At 33.7% G+C, this 19,277-nt stretch overlaps 3 protein-coding genes and 1 non-coding gene across 4 annotated transcripts; 1 reads left to right on the top strand and 3 right to left on the bottom strand.

Moving 5' to 3' along the window:
- Positions 1-1,348: 1,348 nt before the first annotated feature.
- On the bottom strand, positions 1,349-3,073 carry LOC11443480 (pre-mRNA-splicing factor cwf22). Its single transcript, XM_003625239.3, is given in 2 exon segments — positions 1,349-2,881; positions 2,883-3,073. Coding segments are annotated over 2 exon segments (1,566 nt in total). The 3' UTR covers positions 1,349-1,506.
- Positions 3,074-4,471: 1,398 nt separating this feature from the next.
- On the top strand, positions 4,472-8,147 carry LOC11427291 (activator of 90 kDa heat shock protein ATPase homolog). Its single transcript, XM_003625238.4, has 3 exons — positions 4,472-5,531; positions 7,717-7,796; positions 7,886-8,147. The coding sequence occupies exons 1-3, from the start codon at positions 4,641-4,643 to the stop codon at positions 7,977-7,979; spliced, it is 1,065 nt and encodes a 354-aa protein (XP_003625286.1). The 5' UTR covers positions 4,472-4,640; the 3' UTR covers positions 7,980-8,147.
- Positions 8,148-10,482: 2,335 nt separating this feature from the next.
- On the bottom strand, positions 10,483-10,564 carry TRNAS-GCU (transfer RNA serine (anticodon GCU)). The gene has a single exon. It is a non-coding gene; the product is annotated as a tRNA-Ser (tRNA).
- An 82-nt stretch (positions 10,565-10,646) lies between these two features.
- On the bottom strand, positions 10,647-13,215 carry LOC11437940 (thioredoxin-like 3-1, chloroplastic). The gene is made up of 5 exons (NM_001417825.1): positions 12,721-13,215; positions 11,361-11,435; positions 11,130-11,196; positions 11,018-11,035; positions 10,647-10,942 (listed from the first exon to the last, which is right to left on the bottom strand). The coding sequence occupies exons 1-5, from the start codon at positions 13,023-13,025 to the stop codon at positions 10,844-10,846; spliced, it is 564 nt and encodes a 187-aa protein (NP_001404754.1). The 5' UTR covers positions 13,026-13,215; the 3' UTR covers positions 10,647-10,843.
- Between the last annotated feature and the right edge of the window lie 6,062 nt (positions 13,216-19,277).

Here is a 19,277-nt window from a genome sequence, read left to right as displayed (position 1 = left end):
TATTTAGGCTTTTTTATAAAACTAAAAACATATTTAGGCTTTTTTTTTCTTTTTCTCTTGTGCTTCACAGAACATATGTGTTCCTGGATAGAGGTAGAATCACTTCACTCTATTATTCTTCGAGCTAAAGACAAAAAATGATGCCGGACATTTGTTCAGCTGTATAAAATGGAAATTTTCTTTATATATATCTTTATCAGACTCTTAGTCTTAGGAATTATTTACCAAAAGGTAAAAACATCACCAAGTCAAGGGACTATTATAATTAAGTTTCTTAATTTCATGAGACTACACACGGTTTCTGTTACACTTACACACAAGAATATATTTATGCCATATTTTTAATGCTTGCAGGAAACTAAACAACTGTTCAGGTTGGAAGAAATTACTAACTTGTTGCCTTTAGGCTTTAGCAAGAGAACAAGTATTTGCAAAGCACAAAGTATATTAGTGTTGTGAACAAATTGGTTGGTGAATTTCACCACAATTGAAAGATAAATGTTGATTAATCGCAAGCACCGCAAGTTTTAGTCAGAAGTACTTCATGTCAAGTTTGTTCATGCAAAGTACTTCTGTGCATGTAAATTTTAGTCTTATACATATCAATACCAATCAAGCCTTATCCCACTAAGTGGGTCGGCTACAGCGAACCAACGATTTCCACTGCCGTAACATTTAGTACTAGCATTGTACAACCAAGTGTGCTAACAAGCTTAAGTTACAAGCCACATATTAGACCTTCAATAAAGTCCAACATTTTTCCACTCTAAGGATTTGCATCAGCGGAAGTCCATGTACTTTCAATAATTCATAACCACAGCTAATTCCTAAGGAATACTGCTGAGTGTTGACACATCCTGCAAATTAAAAATTGATGTGAGCGCCTTATCACGCTCTCATACATGCACAATATTGATTTCTTTACTGCATAAGTTTTTCCGGTTAATTGGCAGATGCAACTTAGAATATGCAGAGGTTAATTGGCCCTCACAACCATTTCCCCAATAAAACTCTTCAATTTTTGTTCCTAATTCCCCCATTCTTTTTATTAATGATATGCTTTATGTTCCGATCATATATGTTTTTTATGTTCCGATCATATATGTACGGTTTTCCCCCATTGAAGATTATATTTCCAATTTCGTTAAAAAATGGCTATAATTTAGTTGAACTTGTATGGTTTATAAATTTCAGTTAAGACTTGAGATTAATCAAAAAAACATCCATTATAATAATAGCTCCAAAAAGCATCATTTACCAGAGACAAGTGATTTATTCTTTTCCAACAAGATATTAAATGAATATAAAAATAGTCTCTCAAGAATGAAATCAAAATAAACCAGATAGATAAAATCCGAGCAGAACAAACTCAACATCCCTCTACATCAGCAGAATCCAATTCTAACTATCAACAGTTATGAAAAAGGAAAGTAAACTAACTTAACATATTGTAAAACCATTGATTCTAAATCAAAAGGTTTGCAAGGGCCTTAAAATGCATTTGCTTTATTTTCTTCTACGTTTTCTGCCACTTTCATCCAATGAATGGGAGCTCCGCAAGGTCAGATTTTTCAAATAGACGCCTAGATTCTTAGTAAGCTCGCCAAGTCCAATCGACGTGAAGAAGTTAATGGAAAACCGTGTGTTTTTTGTGCTATCTTTGGGAAATAATGATTCAAAACAATCCTGCATTACTGGATCATTCAACCGATCATTCAGCACCTGGATGCCAAGATGCTCAGATAACTCTTGGAACAGAATCTTAATAAATATCCGCGAAGAAGAAGTTGTGTCCTCTTCAGTCAACCGGATATATGATAACACGTTCCAAGGGAGAGTCGATGTGGCAAGCAAATGAGCAAAAAACTGTGCCACATTTCGGAGTTGATTTGTTTGAAGCCTGTGAATTGTTGACAACTGTTGAGCAAAACACTTTTCAAAGTTTTGTTGATAAACTTTGTTGATCATACAAAAACGCTCCCCCAGAAGACCATAGTATGGACGATAAACTTTTTCATACCTGCAGCATTGTAGAATCATATTGCATAATTGGATCTCTTGACCTTTCTGGCGATGAATAATTCTGAGAAGCTTATGACCAGCTTCCTCAAAATCTAAACACGACATAATGGTCAGATATATAGCCCTTCGAAGATTCACAAGATTGGTATCGGCTTCATCCCTTATCTGCATATGCTTCTCGCCATCTTCTTCATCTGATTCAACGACTGAGTCGCCTTCCTGATCACCCTCGATTTCTTCTTCGTCTCCCAAGATAGTTTTCTTCAACTGCTCATAATGTTTTTCGTTCTCTACATAATCTGGATCCAGTCTAAATACATCAAGCGAAAACTCTGGATCTATACTCTCATTCAACGACACTTCATGCGTCAACTGATCCTCCTCGTCCACGAGGTCTAATTCAGGTGGAACAGCTGGATAACTCTGAAACCTAGTTTTTCTTACAGCAAATAAGTCTTGAATTAGAAACTGAACACGCTTATCAACTTCACCATATAAAATCCAACGAAAACGCTCAAATACAGCATGAAGGGCTTTAGGTGAAAGATTCTGCAAAGTTGAACCGCATTCTATAAGAAAACTAACAGCTACTTCAAGACTATCATCAATAGGGTTATCAAGCAAAACCGTGAGTATTTCCAAAGCAATAATCTCATGTGCAACTAGCTGTTTCACCAAATGTGCTATAAACTTAACAGTAGCATGTAACTGATGAGGCTTGTCATTCCTATGATAAGCCCATTTGAATTGCAAAACAATTCTTCTGAGTAAAAGATTACCGACTTCAGGAAACTTGGAATTTACGACCGCAACAAGCGCGGCAAACTCAATGGTATACTCCGGATAGGCCATCTGTGATCATAAGGGATCTGCAGAAGAGCCCTCTCCCGCGGATCAAGTTTTGAGAAAACAATTCGGGAACAATGTCTGTGATATATTCCATGGTCATGACCTTGTTGATGATGCCATTAAAGCTCTTTCTCAAAGAATTTCATCTTAGTTTCTGTTTGTAAGGCGAAATCGTATCCTTGGATACATTTGTGGCTGCCATGATGATGATTATGATGAGAGATAGGGTTTTAAGGAAACTGTAACGAGATTTTGCTATAAGGGTTGGGTTATAATGAATGATGGCTTCTCTTCACCTTTATATATAGTGGACGGTTGCTTAAAACGCAAGCTATTTCCTATTTCATATCTTTTTTTTTTTGTTACACTAGCGGAAATCCGCTCTTTTTTGCTACATGCTACTTCCTTAATTTTCTTTAACAGATTTTTGAAAAACCTTTCTAAAGTATGAAACCTTTAATAACCTAAATTATCAAAAAATAAATAAATAGTTGAAAGGAAGAATGTAATTTGAATTATCAAGTTAATATGAGATTAAGGGCTATTTTGGTATTATGAATTTTTTTAATGAAATTTTGGATATATCTAAATGTTTTAAGGGTGTGACTAGAAAAACCTAACCTTTCTTTTCACTCAAAAGAAATTGAGAAATAAATAGCGATAAATATGCATAATTTAAAACACACAAGGACTTATTCTACATTTTGTTAAAAAAAAAAATATATATATATATTATTTGAACTATTCAATCCATTCAATAACCACCGTTTATCGAATACAATTAACTAAAAAATTAAATTTCTTAACAATAGAAGAAGAAGACGTAAAGAAAGAAGAAGAAGAAGAAGAAGAGAAGGAAAATGGTAGTGAAAATGTGAATCAAGTCATGTTGCGTGACTTATGTGACATGTCATGCAAAAGTATTTTCAAGAGTTTGGTTGGGAGCAAGCAATTTTTCATGGGAGAAGAGCAATATTCCTAGTATTGGTTAGGCGTGGCAACAAAACCCATATCCGCGGTTACCCGCCCGAATCAAACTCAATTTGACGGGTTTTCCCCGTTTTGACTGGGTTTGGGTATGAGTATGGGTTTTCTCCGAATTCAAAACACGGGTATGGGACGGGTAGCGGGTATATAGGTACTCATCCGAACCCATACCCATACCCGTCCCAAATGTAAAAAATTATCTTATGTTGATATGTCATGTTATTTTGTTTGATAATTGTCATGTTAATAAAAACTACCATTGATATTTAAAGGATCAACTAAATCATTGTGTCTAACAAATGTTAAAGTGAACATATTGTTGGATAATGTATTACAACGTTGCTCTTGGGGATACAAAAAAAACTTCTATTTTTTATTAAAAAAAATTTATTCGATGCGGGGATGGGGATGAGGCGGGGATACCGAAACCTGTCGGAGACGGGAATTATATTCAATTTCTCATATCCATTGATATGAGTAGGGTAACAGATAAATATATGAGAATCGGATATGGGGACGGGAAAGTAAAATCCGTCCCCACCCCGCCCTATTGTCATGCCTAGTATTGGTGAAACAAAGTAGTTAGCCCAACTAAAAGCCAGCCCAATAGAAAAAAGGTCTAGACCCTTCCTCTCAAATCTCCAATCAAACCCCTAAACACAAATCAAATCACTCCATCCTTCTTTCTAGACCTTTCCAATCCTTCTTTCTTAAACCAAACCCTTGTCTTCACTCCGTCGACAAAACCACATCCAAAACCGAACACCAATTCTCACCGTACGATGGCGAAATACGGCGAAGGCGATAAACGATGGATCGTTGAAGAACGCCCCGACGGGACAAACGTCCACAACTGGCACTGGTCCGAAACAAACTGTCTAGAATGGTCTAGAAACTTCTTCACCAACCTTCTCTCCAATCTCACAATCCTCAACGGCGAAGGTAACCTCTTCATCAAAACTACCACTCTACGTAGCCTCACCGGTGAAGCCTACATCAACATCCGTAAGGGGAAGATCATCCCTGGGTATGAAGTCAATCTCACTGTTTCCTGGGAAGGTGAAGCGAAGGATAATGAAGGGAATTCTTTGTTGAAGGTTAATGGTTCTGTTGAGATTCCGTATATTTCTGATGAGAATGCTGATGAGGATCCTGATGTTAGGGTTATAGTTGAAGATGAAAGTCCAATTGGGAGGAGGATTAAGGATGCGATGTTTCAGAAAGGGAAGGGGGTGATTTTGGAGAAGGTTAGGGTTTGGGTTGAGAGTATGTCGAGAGGTGGTCCTGTTAAGGAGGATTTGGAGGTTAAGAAGCCGGCGGCGCAGGCGGTGAAGCAGAATAATGTTAATGTTCCGGCGACGGTGACAGCAACAGCTGCGACAAATGCTTCTGTTAAGAAAGAAGAGAAGAAGAAGGAGATTAAGAAGGGAAGGAAGAATATTGTGATGACGGAGAAGTTTAATTGTAGGGCGAAGGATTTGTTTGAGATATTGATGGATGAGAATAGGTGGAAGGGTTTTACGCAGAGTAATGCGAGGATTAGTAAAGAGGTTGGTGGTGAGTTTAGTATTTTTGATGGTTCTGTTACTGGGAGTAATGTGGAGTTGCAAGAAGGGAAGTTGATTGTGCAGAGGTGGAGATTCGGGAGCTGGATTGATGGTGCTCAATCTCAGGTATGTGGTTTTGATTTTGATTGTGTGTGTTAGTTCGTAAGTTTAGTAGATACCAATTTTGTCTCATACATTCACAATAATTTAGTAAGATGTTAGTTAGATTTGTCCCGGTACATTGGTATTATAATATTATAGACTATAATCATAGTAGTCAATTGCGGATTGCGGCGCGTAGCGGCCGACCCCCAAAAGCGCATAGCACCGCTATTTGATAACTTCTTTGACAAATTTCATAAATCATACAAAACACCCAAATCTTATGAAAGCTTTTACTCATGAATCATTCATAAATCATACAAAACACCCAAATCTTATGAAAGCTTTAAAGTCTTCAACATAGTATCGAAAGTCTTAATCAAAATTCAACATAGTAGTCAATCTCTGATAGCGGTGCGTAGAGGCCAACCTCAAAAGTGGGATATCGGGTTAGCGTATTGTGGTATGACAAATAGTGGTCACCGATATTTGATTATTTTTTGAACAAATTACATGAATAATGTTATTAAATATAAATTCTCTCAAAAAAAAAATGTTATAAAATATAAACAAACTTACATATTTAATATAAAATTAATTATAACACTCAAATCTCATGAGACATTCATTAAAGATAAAAAAATAATAAAACAAGAGAAACCATAAAACAGAGGAAGAAAAAAGAACAGAGAAACCGTAGAACAGAGTCAATTTGGTTTTAAAAATCCCCAAAATGCCCTAAAATAAATTTAGAAATTTGGAAATCATACAACATGTTTTTAAAATAGTGTCAATTTGAAAATTTTCAACTAAAATCAAATAGCAGCTGAAGCGGCCGCTATCTCATACCGCACCGCTACAACAATTAGCATAGCGGTTTGTCGCCGCTATTGACTACTATGACTATAATGACGTTGGATTGGAAATGTGGTATTGATTTTTATTTTAATCGTGTGTTAGTTTATAAGTTGAGTAGGGAAATTTTGTAGGACTGCCCAATTTGGTCTTATACACTGACGGTGTTCTAGAATGTTAGTTAGATTGGTTCTGCTGCATTGGTATTCTAATGGACTATAATGGCATTAAGTTGGTAATGATGTGGATGCATTTGAATATAAGTAAATAAACAATGTTAGGATACATTTGATAACAGATTCAGACATAGGGATGAACCTGATTAATGAGTAAATACTCAAATTGGTACTCCCTCCATTCCTTTTCTTTTGATGTTTTAGAACTTCAACTATATTCCAAAACTTTTGATGTTTTAGTGAATTTATTATTGTTTTCTAAGTTTACCCTTGTTGGAAAACACAATAAACTATTAAAGTAGTTGTGACCTTTGGTTTATCACATGTGAATTTAATGATAAACAAGGACATTTAAGTAAAAAAACACACAAATGTCTATATACTTTCATTACTCCTTAAAACTTGTGTCAAGAGCTAAAACATCAAAAGAAAAGGAATGGAGGGAGTACTTGAAATTGTAAGGCAGTATCAATCTAGACCCTCAGATTATCGAGATTTTATATTATAAAATGTCTTCAAAACTTTTAAATTTTAATCAAATTTTTCCTTTCCTTGGTATATGCAAGGATTGGTACTTGAAATTGTATGGTGGTACTATAAAATGTCTTTGAAATTTTTAAAATTTAGTCAAATTCGTCCCTCCCTTGGTATTTGCAAGGACTAGAATGACATTAAAGTTGATATATCATGAATGGATTTGAATCTAATTGAATAATGCTAGGGATGCATTTCCTAGAGAATTTAGACATAGGGATGAACATAATTAACACATTTCCCCACAATTTCAAGGACCAACTTTGATATTTACTCATTGATTAATTTTTTACAATTTTAAAGGATTAAGTTGAAACTTTAAACTGTCCTATAATTTCATAGACCGAAGTGAATACTATTCGTTATAAGTCACCCCCTCGTTGCGATTATTATTGATACCGTGAAGAATCAGCTGATGTCGCATTAATCGTGGTTGAATCACAGTTGTTTACAGTTTAGACCTACAAAATATATATGATGTCATGGTTTCGATCACCATTGATGACCTTTTTCAAAATCTTCATTGTGTGTCAAATGTTGTTGTGTTGAATGGTGTCGAATTATTGACGGCTTTTTTCAAAATTGTCATTGTGTGTTAAATTGTCATTGAATGGTGTCGAATTATTAATGGTTTATTTTTGCAGGTGAGACTTGTTTTCGAGGAGCCTGAACCAGGAGTTACTGTTGTAAACCTGACACATACCGATGTACCTGAGGAAGATAGGTTAGTATTTTAAATATTGGGAATGATTGGAATGTTTATTTTATTATCTTTCTGGGTGATTTGCTGATATGGTTGGTTTTCTTATATAGGTATGGGAATGCTACTGTGGTGGAGAACACTGAAAGGGGATGGAGGGAACTTATTTTCCAAAGGATACGTGCTGTTTTTGGCTTTGGAATCTGATTGTTTTTTCATGTAGTGTGTCTTGCTGATTTGCAGATTTTGATTTTTATAAGGAAAGATTAATGGATTCACATTGGATGCTGAAAATTGCAATGGTTACTGTTACATTATCTTTATTACTGTAGGCATCTTTGACTGTGCAATATAACATGTTTCTTACTTTGTCTAGTTTGAATATGAGTTTTGTGATGTTAATTCTTCTTTTAACAATCATTTTCTGCAAAGATGAACTTGAACTAGGAAATTATGCATAATTGACTGCATACTAGTTTTTTTGAAGTATAACTTGAATTAGGCCGAAAGAGATCAGATGATGTCTTTCATGGTTCATTAGCGGTGGTTCTGATTTCTTATTAGCAAACATTTTCTCACGGCATTTAAGAGTCTTATTTGCTAATGAATTTTGCCACATACTCTTATTGGGTGACATTAAGGTATGTTAGTTCCTGTAAAAAAAATTCATTAACATTTTTGGTCCCTAAAATGCTTAAAGCATATTCAATGCTAAGATTTGGCAGAACTTACTTTATACTGTCGTTGTGATGCACAATTAGTGAAATTGTAGAATTATGATTAGAATAATGTATCACGAATGCTATTGCCTAATGACTCTTCTTATAATTGGAGATATTTGAAGTCATCATATAGTGTCAGTGTCATACTCTGGTAAGAACTACCCAACCAAGTCAGAGGGCGCATCGACCGGTTATCACTGTATTATAGTCATGTTTGTTTCGGCATCATACTTGCACCATCGTCAATCTACTACTGTTCTACAAACTCCTTTGGGTTAGTTGTTGTATTGTGTGTGTTTTTATTTTTTATAAGTGAAAACAATGTATTTTTAACCTGTTGTTTGCTGCTACTCAAATTGTGTTGAATTAATTAAAAACATTGCTTAAATATAAATTAACTTAATTTTTTTTTGAAGGAATAAATTAACTTATTATTTAACTATTACTCATACAAAATATGTTTTTACCACAATTATTTCAGGAAGCTTTTATAAAATTTTAAACTCTTACTATTTTCACACATTAAAGCAAACTCATGGCGAGTGTTGATCATCTAAAATCAAAAGAGTGAGTGATTCGAAGAAGCAATTGTTCTTTTTGTTTGTTATTCATTTTTTTAAACAAATTTAAGAGCAATAGAGGCTTGAAACTAAAAAAAGAAAAAGACAATAAAAACATGAAAAACAAACGTAGTATATAGCTTTGATACAAAATATCACAAAGTTTTCTTTTTTTTAGAAGAAAATGTCACAAAGTTAATGACAGTTATTTTATTTGGAAAATTATATTGACCTTGAAGTCTCTTGATACGTATCTAATACCCCCTCTATTTGTTGTATAGAACACAAACAAACATCTCTCATATGTGTAAACAACTAATAGGCCACCCCTTTTACTAACGTTCATTTACAACAGAGGAGTTCGACTATCAACTAGTAACAGATCTAAAAAAGTTAATTAGCGGAGGCACTATCATATATGATATGAAATGTCCATATGAAAAATAATCAATGCATATGTGATAAAATTATTTCATAGCTCCTTCAAAAAGTTATTGCTGGACAAAAAGTTAGATATTGCAAAACTATACCTTTATACCAGAAAAAATAAAAAAATAAAACAACAAAACATCTATTTGTATAGGTGTATTTGATTCTTCACAAAATAAAATGATTTAATATATTTTTATGAAGACATCACCTAATTTTTAGTGGAAACAAAAAAAAAATTACCCAAACTATCAACAAAATATACAAGTAAATGGGATGATGGTTGATGAATTCCTGCTTGCAACATATAGAGCTCTCACACATGTTCAGTCATACAGCATTAAACTTCTCTGCACAATGTCATCAAAACACTGTGACCACTATTAGCATGGCTTTGGCGCTGCTTTGTTTGTTGGGGGAGAAAATGAGTGATAATTTAAATGTTTCAAAAGGGAAGAATGGGGAAGATGACTAATTATCATCATCATGTTAATCTTCAAAGTCATATAAATAGTGATTTTTTAATTTTGATTAGTTGACAGGGTAAAAAGTTTTACACCGACTATGCATCAAAATAAATCTGAGTTTAGTAAGGGAAAAACCGTTAGGGTAAACTTATTTTACATCGACATCCAATAAGAACACATTGTATCACCATCTAAGTTGGATTTATAACCGTTTTTTAAAAACAACAACTGAATGTCAGTGTAAATCTTGTTTACACTGTCGGTGCAGGTCCCATTTTCTCTTAATCTTCTGTTAGTCTATTTAAAATTTGTGGATAAAGGAAGGTTTCTGCATAACGGAACCAATGTTTTGTCTGTTCAAGCAAAAACTAACATATGAACTAACCTTGTATTGGTTAAAATAGCACTGTCAATATCAGATGGATTAAACAAATACTTTTCCATTCAAGTTTATTTTGAATGGTAAGCATAGCAGTGTTAATATCTGGTGGGTTATACTAAAAATAGTAAAATGCAACAAAAATTAAAAATTCGTCGCCTGAGAGATTCGAACTCTCGCGGGGAAACCCCATGTACTTAGCAGGCACACGCCTTAACCACTCGGCCAAAGCGACTTATTGATTTAATTTTGAATATAATAATATATATACTTTACTTTATTCGGTTTCAATTGCATTTTTAAAGTTGAAACTTGAATTGAAGATAGAGAGAAAATATTCATTGTGTTTTATAATGATTAACAATGTAGGTGGTGAAAGTAAACCTCTTTGTTTTATATATATATATGATACGCAATTACAATAAAAATATTAGAAGATTACTTTCTTAACATACATTTTTAGGTATTTTGGAGAGAGAGGGAGGGAGTAATGAAAGAAATAAATTAGAAGACATCATATATAATTTTGGATCATTTCTCTGACTTCTTCAATGACTAGCCAGCCCTTATGGCCTCCAATCACTTCTTCTTTCATCTCTCCATCTTTCCAAAGCTGCAAACAATTCAAGCATTCTATTTATTTTCCATTATAATGTTTTATTTTATTTTTCTTTAATTGAGGACGCACCTGAATTGTTGGCATTTTCTGGGAAGCAAAACAAACAATAAAAACAATGTCACAGAGAGTATAAAGAAGAATGTAAAAAAATGTTACCAGAAAATATGAAGCATCTACTTACAGAGATTTTGCCACGCTTGACTAATGTCTGAGGTACTTTATTGACATCCACATAATAAAATTTGGCTCTGAAACAGTACAAAATAAGAAAACAATTAAATTGCTTTGCATAATTGAATTCCCATTGGTTAATTATTATTTGAAAATCAGCTTCTTCAAATAATGATTTTGTTTTGGAAGAATGGTTGATCAAGTTAATAAAGTTAACTCAAGAGAAATGTGACTAGTTTACTTGGTGTCAAATTCAGCAGCTAATTTTTCCAACTTTGGTTTCAAATAGATGCATTTCCGGCACCAAGCAGCCATCCTATATTGACAAAGCAAAGCAAGTTATGAAATTAACAAGTTCACCTGCAAAATTGGAATCACACATGTATACCTATATATAAAATTTTGAAGTGACATTTTGTCTTCTAATTTTATTCTTACATGGAGTTATAAATTACAAATGAAAAGGAAATGAAGTAAGCAGTTGGAAATCTATGCATAGTTCATTGGTTAAGGTATCAATTTTATTAAAATTGCAAAATTACAATTTCTTGCTTTTAAAACCATTAACATTTGTAAGCATATAATATTTTATTTTCTATTAATAATTTAAATTAAAATGAATATTAGACAATAAATACAATAAAACAAGCACAATAAGCTTAATATGCAGGTAGATGTATTGGAGAAAGAAAAAAAGCTAACAAACTCACACTAACAGCTAACCATCTCACCCTAACTGCTAACTGACTTAATGTAACAGAAATAAGGAACTTAATTACATATATTTTCAACAATATGGACATGTTATTCGATGGTGTAAAGATAAAAGATATGCAATCTTAATTTTTCAAAGTATTCCGATATTTGTTTTTAAGTTTTTCTAAGTTTATAATACAGAATTTAATTTAATTTTGTTTTACAAGTTCACTCCATCAGACATAATTATATTCGAGACATTGTCGAACACTAAATATCAATACTTATCTTAACTGAAATTCAAACTTTGATTCACCATGGAGAATATACTATAAACTTTACCGTCTACACGATATATGTATTTTAAAATATGTACCATAAACTTCAACTTGAAGTTAACGGTAGATATTTTTTAAAAATATATCTTGTAAGTTTTCGATGGTAAAGAAAGTATTTCAGTCCATTCAAATGTCTGTGGGGGTGTAGTATAGATTGTGAGGGTGTGGGTAATATGAATATCTACCAAATTTTGAAGTACATTTGAGTTCCCAGAAGCCCAACTCCAAAAAAATATCCTCAAAATATCTAACTACAGTCACTCTCACTGTACCCCACTGCACGACTGCACCTCATATTTTAATAAGAACTTTAGATCCAATCCAACTTATCCAAGGATAAGATAGAAGAAAAATGTAACTCCAATATGATGCCTCATAATATATTTTGAGGATATTAAAGTTTAAACATATAACAAAGTTAGAGAAAATATGGCCATATAATAAAATTTAAAGGCTAATTAGGATGATATGCTTTGGTAGATATAAAACGATATGTGTGATTTAATCATATAAGAAATTTTTTATGAAAGATAATTTAGCAAGATAGATAAAGAGAAATAGAAATACCAGTCAATAAGAATAGGCTCAGAATTTTGTTGAGCATGAACAAGAATTTGATCAAGCTGTTCAGAATCATGAATTGCTTCCATTTCTACTGAACTTGGTCTTGACAAATCTGGCCACATAGCTTCCACACGTAAATTCTTCCTTCTAATCTTCTTTTGTTTTTCAATCCTTATTATGTTCCCAAAACAACTCTTGCGACATAACAGAGAATCCCTGCCACTTGCAAAGCACTGAGGAATACACTGTTCATCTCTATGATAAACTTCTTTGTATAGAAAATGTGAATATGTTCCTATAATAGACATAACCTTTTGGACTGCAAGATAATGATGATGATGATGATGGCTTTTGATGACTAATTAAGGACTAAAAATGAAATGATTAATTCTAAGTGTTTTAGTGGACAAGGCATGAAGTTGGATGCTAAGAAAAGGAAAGAGAATGGTGATAAATTTTCTTTGGTGTTAAGACGGTGTGAAGCATGGAAGAAGAAAATAGAAGGGAAAAGGAAAAGAAAAGAATGTTATTTAAATTGGATGTATTTAAAAATAAAGAAATGATATTTGTACAACCAATTTGTGATAACTTTTGTATTTCTCTCTCATACTTATATGATGGTTTTATCATCTTTCTTCATTTTTCTTTCTACATTGTTTTTGATCAATAAAAAGAGAGAAAAACAAAATTGTCACTAAAATAGATGTAGAAATATATTGCTCTTAAAAACATGGCGCAAGTTGAACCAGGGCTTATCCGAAAGAGAAGAATGGAAAAAAAGTTATTTTGGGTCCACGCACAGCGCAAAATTGCAAATAACTCCAATACCTTTTTTGAGGAAAAAACTCCAATACCTAAGGTTCAAATTATTTATTTCTTAATGGTGTTTGGATAGAATTGTTCATGTAATATCAATGATATAATAAATATGATATAAATTTATATAGTTTTCAAATGTCACCAACAATATAACATTTTTCTCTCAAAAACAATATAACATTTTTATAATCAAATTTTTTTAAGGACATAATTTGAAGAATAAAAAATTCAGCCCAAAATTTTATATCCCCTCTTTACATTGTTATAAATTTATTGACTTTATAATAATTAAGTGAGTTTCGCTATGCACAAAAAATCCAATCCACAAACTTTTTATTGATCATCAGATTCTACACCTTCTTGAATCGCAATCCTCTAATGTAAAAAATTGATTTAATTTGGTTAAGGAGTTGATAAACAGACTCGTAACAATTCTGAAATCTTTTACAATTTTTCTCCTTCCAAATAATATACAAGGTCACACTCAACACCATTATGTGAGTTTGATGTATATCAATGTTCCTCTTACAATGCACATATTGCAAAATAGACGGGCAATTGCTAGTATTGATATATATATTCATCCATTGCATAGCACCTGACCACACAACATGAAATTTTTTTTTTTCTGCCCTTATTTAATTCCAAAAATACAAAAATGCCCCACTTTTGAAAAAAATTGCATAAATGCCCTACTTTTCAGAATTTTCTGGTACCTTGCAACCCCCACTTGCGGGGTACCTTAAAAAAAATTTAAAAATTAAGTACATTGCTACCCCCACTTGCGGGGTATGAATTTTTTTTTTTTTTTTTTTTTTAAAAAAAAATAAATAGATTGCTACCCCCACTTGCGGGGTATGCTTAATTTTTTTAAAATGTTTTTAATACACCCCGCAAGCCCCACTTGCGGGTTAGTTTATGTGATTTTTTTTTTAATTTTTTCTCGTAATTATTATTAATAATAATATTAATCACTAGACATCCTATAAACAAAATAAAGACTAAATTTCTACTGATGTCTAATATTAATGCAATCTTTGCGGGAATGACCAGGCATCCTACAAACACCGCATCTTCTCTCAGTTTCCACATCGTCCATCTCGGTCCTAATGCGAGTAATTGGTGGACGACCTTTCTTTGCCCTACGCATTGACTTGTTGGGAACCACCTTCGGTCCTTCATAATTAGGCCAATATGTCTGGTGGTGAACCACGTCGAAGTGGATGTTGTATACGGCGTATACACACTCATTCGTGAATTTGTTATCGACAAAAGTCTTGTAGTCGTGACAAAAGCTAGAACATGCGGCAATGACATGTGAGTATGGTAGGTGTAACGCTCTAAACCGTCCACAGTCACACCATTTATTTTGCAGGTCCACTTTGTATTCTCCCTTTGGCAATCCTTCTTTATGATCGATGGTTTCACGGACGGAAAAGGTATATCGATCTCGGTCAAACTGAGTGACATGATGAATGTTGGATTTAATCACCTCATTCCTGAGATATTTCATGCTGTTTTCGGAGAATGGCTCACCAGAATTTACCCTTGCCGCTGCCTCATGTCCTCTTTTAGCAAACAAGGCCGCCAACCTGTAATATGATGCTTTCACGATAGCTGTGATCGGAAGTCCTCGAATACCCTTATACACGTTGTTTTGTGACTCTACCAAGTTACTTGTCATATGGCCCCATCGTCGACCATCATCATGTGATTGAGTCCACTTTTGTTTGGGAATATTGTCGACCCATGCTAAAGCCTTTCGGTAGACACATCGTAACCGCTCTTGTAGAAAGGTGGCGGTCTGAAACACATACTTTTCATTTTCGAACGGGTGAATGCACAATCACGTTGGAAGACGTATATATGTTACTCGGATTACCTTTTTGCGGACCATTTGTTACGGCTCCTCCAAATCTTGCGTGGAACATTTGTGCTCAATTGTTGGGAATAACTCCTCCAGCAAATAAAACTGATGGTTTTACCCTCTCATTGTCGTGGTTAAAGGATAATCTGGTCGATAATAACTTCAGTGAACAATCTCCTCCGGAGGTAAAAATACAACACACTAGGAGGTACCTACTATACCTCTTTGGAGGGTTCTTGTTTCCTAATACAACTGGATTATTTGTGCACAACTCCTGGTTGTATTTGTTAATGGATTTTAATCTAACAAGAAACTATAGTTGGGGATCGGCAGTGTTGACTTACCTTTATCGTGGCTTGTGTGAGGCATCACACCCAAATATAAAAGCACTAACAGGATGTCATTTCCTGTTACAAGTTTGGGGATATTGTCGGTTGAGTTATATCGCTCCGAAAAATGATAACCCACTCCAGTGGCCGCTTGGATTAAAGTAATCGTGATCAATTTTTTTTTTTAATATTTATTTCGTCACATTTTCTCACTTCTTATTAATATTATTATTTGATAAATTAGTTACTAAATTGTTTATATCATTTGTTAGATGGACAGGTGCAGGTTCAAGATACTATGAAAATCCAAGCCATGACACTATTTCTTACCGAAAAAAGTTTGATGACATACTACCCCATGATGTAATATTATAATTGATTTTTTAATTATGACTTTATATATATATATCAAAATTGTTAACCTTACACTACATCTTATCTCTTGTGCTAGTTTAAATGGAGACCATACAAGAATGTTCCACACAACTTGCCTGAAGAATATTGGGAGTGGACTGCAACATCTTACCTTATATGTTTTGACAAAGTTGAATGGCATCCAACTGATAGGGTCAAGCTCCAATTTGGTCTGCCACAAGAAATACCAGGGCCCCCACGAGACATGACACAGTACCATGTAATAGACAAACGGTTCAAGACGTGGTACAAATCAAATGGTTTTCGCTTTCCACAAGAGAGCGAACATTGGGATAACCGACGGAGTCATACTTTACCACGCATGCGGCCAAGATCACTCACCCACACTCATGCGTATATTGAGTGGTTGACAACCACATGCAACCCACGTCTAAGGATTTCAATTGAAACAAACCCATCAAATTCAGATCCAGACGAAGCCGAAGAAGAAGAGCCGGAACATGAACCTGAAATTCGCAACAACCAAACACCAATTCATGATGATTTTTGGGATCAAGACATTTTTTCTCAACTACAAGATCATCAATCCCAACCACATACAACCCAAAACATTCATGGTTCTGTAATGTATGAATTTCTCGACACCCCCCAACAAAACATCATCCAACCACCACCATATACCTCCCCGAGAAATGCATATGAGCCCCATTATCAGTCAACTTATGGTTACAATGACCCAAACCAAGCTGGCGCATCCAACAACAACTACTTCTCCTATAATGACCCAAACCAAGCTGGACCGTCCAACACCAATTACCCCCCCTACAGCAACCCACAATACCCAATGTACACCAACCAAAACTACAACCACCCACCAACACCAACAAACCTATTATCTCACTTTTCTCCGGCTTCGTTGAACTCTAGTGATCAATTTCTGGATATGGGATGGCCAACAAGGGAACACGATGTGTCATTGTCATTGGGTTATGGTAGTCAAATACAATCAGCTGCAGATAACAACGACGAAGACCAACATGACCCTCAAGTAAATCGCGGAAGAAATCGTCGAAGACGAGGGTGTGGGACAGCCGGGCATTTATAATAATTGTAGATATCATGATATTTAATATGTTTATTATTTTTTTTCCTTCTTTTTTTTATTATTTTTTTTATTTTAAAAATTAAAAAAAAAAACAAAAAACAAACCCGCAAGTGGGGCTTGCGGGGTATTAAAAAATTTTTATAAAAAATTAAATACCCCGCAAGTTGGGGTAGCAAGTTATTTAATTTTAAAAAAAAAAAAAAAACATATAGGCCGCAAGTGGTAGTTATTTAATTTAAAAAAAAAAAAAAAAATGTAGGCCGCAAGTCCCACTTGCGGGGTAGTTAATTTTTAAAATTTTTTTAAGGTACCCCGCAAGTGGGGGTTGCAAGGTACCAGAAATTTCTGAAAAGTAGGGCATTTATGCAATTTTTTTCAAAACTAGGGCATTTTTGTATTTTTGGAATTAAATAAGGGCAAAAAAAAAAAAATTTCACACAACATTATCATATTCACAAGTAAATAACATATGAGAATGAATTTCAATCTCCTTTTTATACTCAATAAATTCAACCTACACTCCCAACATAAAAAGGCTCTTTTATTGAATTTAAAATCTTGGATTTGAATAAGAGAAAATTTTAACTAGTAACTAGGGACGGATCTATGTAGCCCACTGTGTGGGTGTGTGCCTACACTATTTTTTGAGTAAAAAAAATTGTGAGTGGTATAACATGCTATTTGTTTGTATAAATTATTTATCCAACATAATTGCAATGTATTTTTATACTTTTTATAGAGGGAGAAATTGAGAGAGTAAATTCCAATACAATACTGGAAAATGTTTTTTCAATTTTTTCGGTTTGATTCGTTTTATCGAAAAATATTGTATATCAGCTCCGGTTTGATAGGGTTTACCAAATAACTAGATTTCACTTTTCTAGTGTATTCCATGAATCTGGAAAGTTTAAATTTCCGGTTTGAAATTGATACCGGAAATTTACTGCAATGATTTTCCTTTTTTTTTTTTTTTTTTTTTTAAATATATTTTTAGTTTGTTTTTGGAAATTTGCAGCAATGTTTTCCGGGTATTTTTTTTATATATATATATTTTGCAACATGGTTAATTTTTTACTAAACCGGAATTATTATTTTTTGTGTTGGTCGTGGTTCCAACCCCGGACCTTAGATATATTATACATGGGTCACTGGGGGGAGCGCGGAGGACCGTCCACATCGAGGCTAGAACAACCGCACAAGCAAGAGAGACACCACACTCTTACCCAAAACTTTAAGTCAATGGATTTATGGATCCTCTTACTCTGTTCAACATTTACTATTTTATCTGATGTGGTCATGTGTAACATATGACTCACACTTTCAAACCAACAACGTTGTCTCTACCAACTGAGTTAAGCTCACAAAGACAAATTGAAAGTGTTTAAGATAATTGTTAATATTGGAAATTCGTTATTTTAGATTTCCACAGATGTTTTTAACAATTTTCCGATATTGATTTGGAAAACGTTTAATATGAGTTTCCCTTGAAATTTGACGAAACCAAAAACATTTTTTTTATTGTTTCTGAAAGTAAATTGTAAACCGAAAATCTTAAATCTAGATTTTCGGAAAATACATATCTAGATCATAATGTAGGGGTTCATTCATGCCGGATTCATAAAGGGTGAAATTGATGGTGAAAAATTAAGATGTACAAAATTAAATGATAAAAGGTAAAGTTTGAATTTTCAGACGTTTGTAGGGGGTGAATATACAAAAATAAGGTACAAGCAAATTATTCTGAATTGGACTATGATTCATGAAAGTATATATTGGCCTATTGGAGCATGACAAGCTTGTATATGACATGTTGCAGTTTCATGTTGGTTACTTGTTTATTTAGAGTGAGGTAAATTATTCATGTTGTTACTTTCATTATAAGTGTATAGAGTTTGAAGATTTTGATGTACTAGGTGATGTCGCCTCATCATGATTTTTTTTTACTATAGACTTTTATTTTTATTTTATTTTTTATTTTTTATGTATGATGGTCTGTCATCAAAATTGAAGAGCTAATTTTCAATTAAGTAATGATGACAGTCAGTCATTCGCTATTTTTAGAGTC

The sequence above is a fragment of the Medicago truncatula genome, chromosome 7 (genome assembly GCF_003473485.1).
Source record: "Medicago truncatula cultivar Jemalong A17 chromosome 7, MtrunA17r5.0-ANR, whole genome shotgun sequence".
Classification (NCBI taxonomy): domain Eukaryota; kingdom Viridiplantae; phylum Streptophyta; class Magnoliopsida; order Fabales; family Fabaceae; genus Medicago; species Medicago truncatula.
This window is presented reverse-complemented; position numbering and strand designations above follow the sequence as displayed.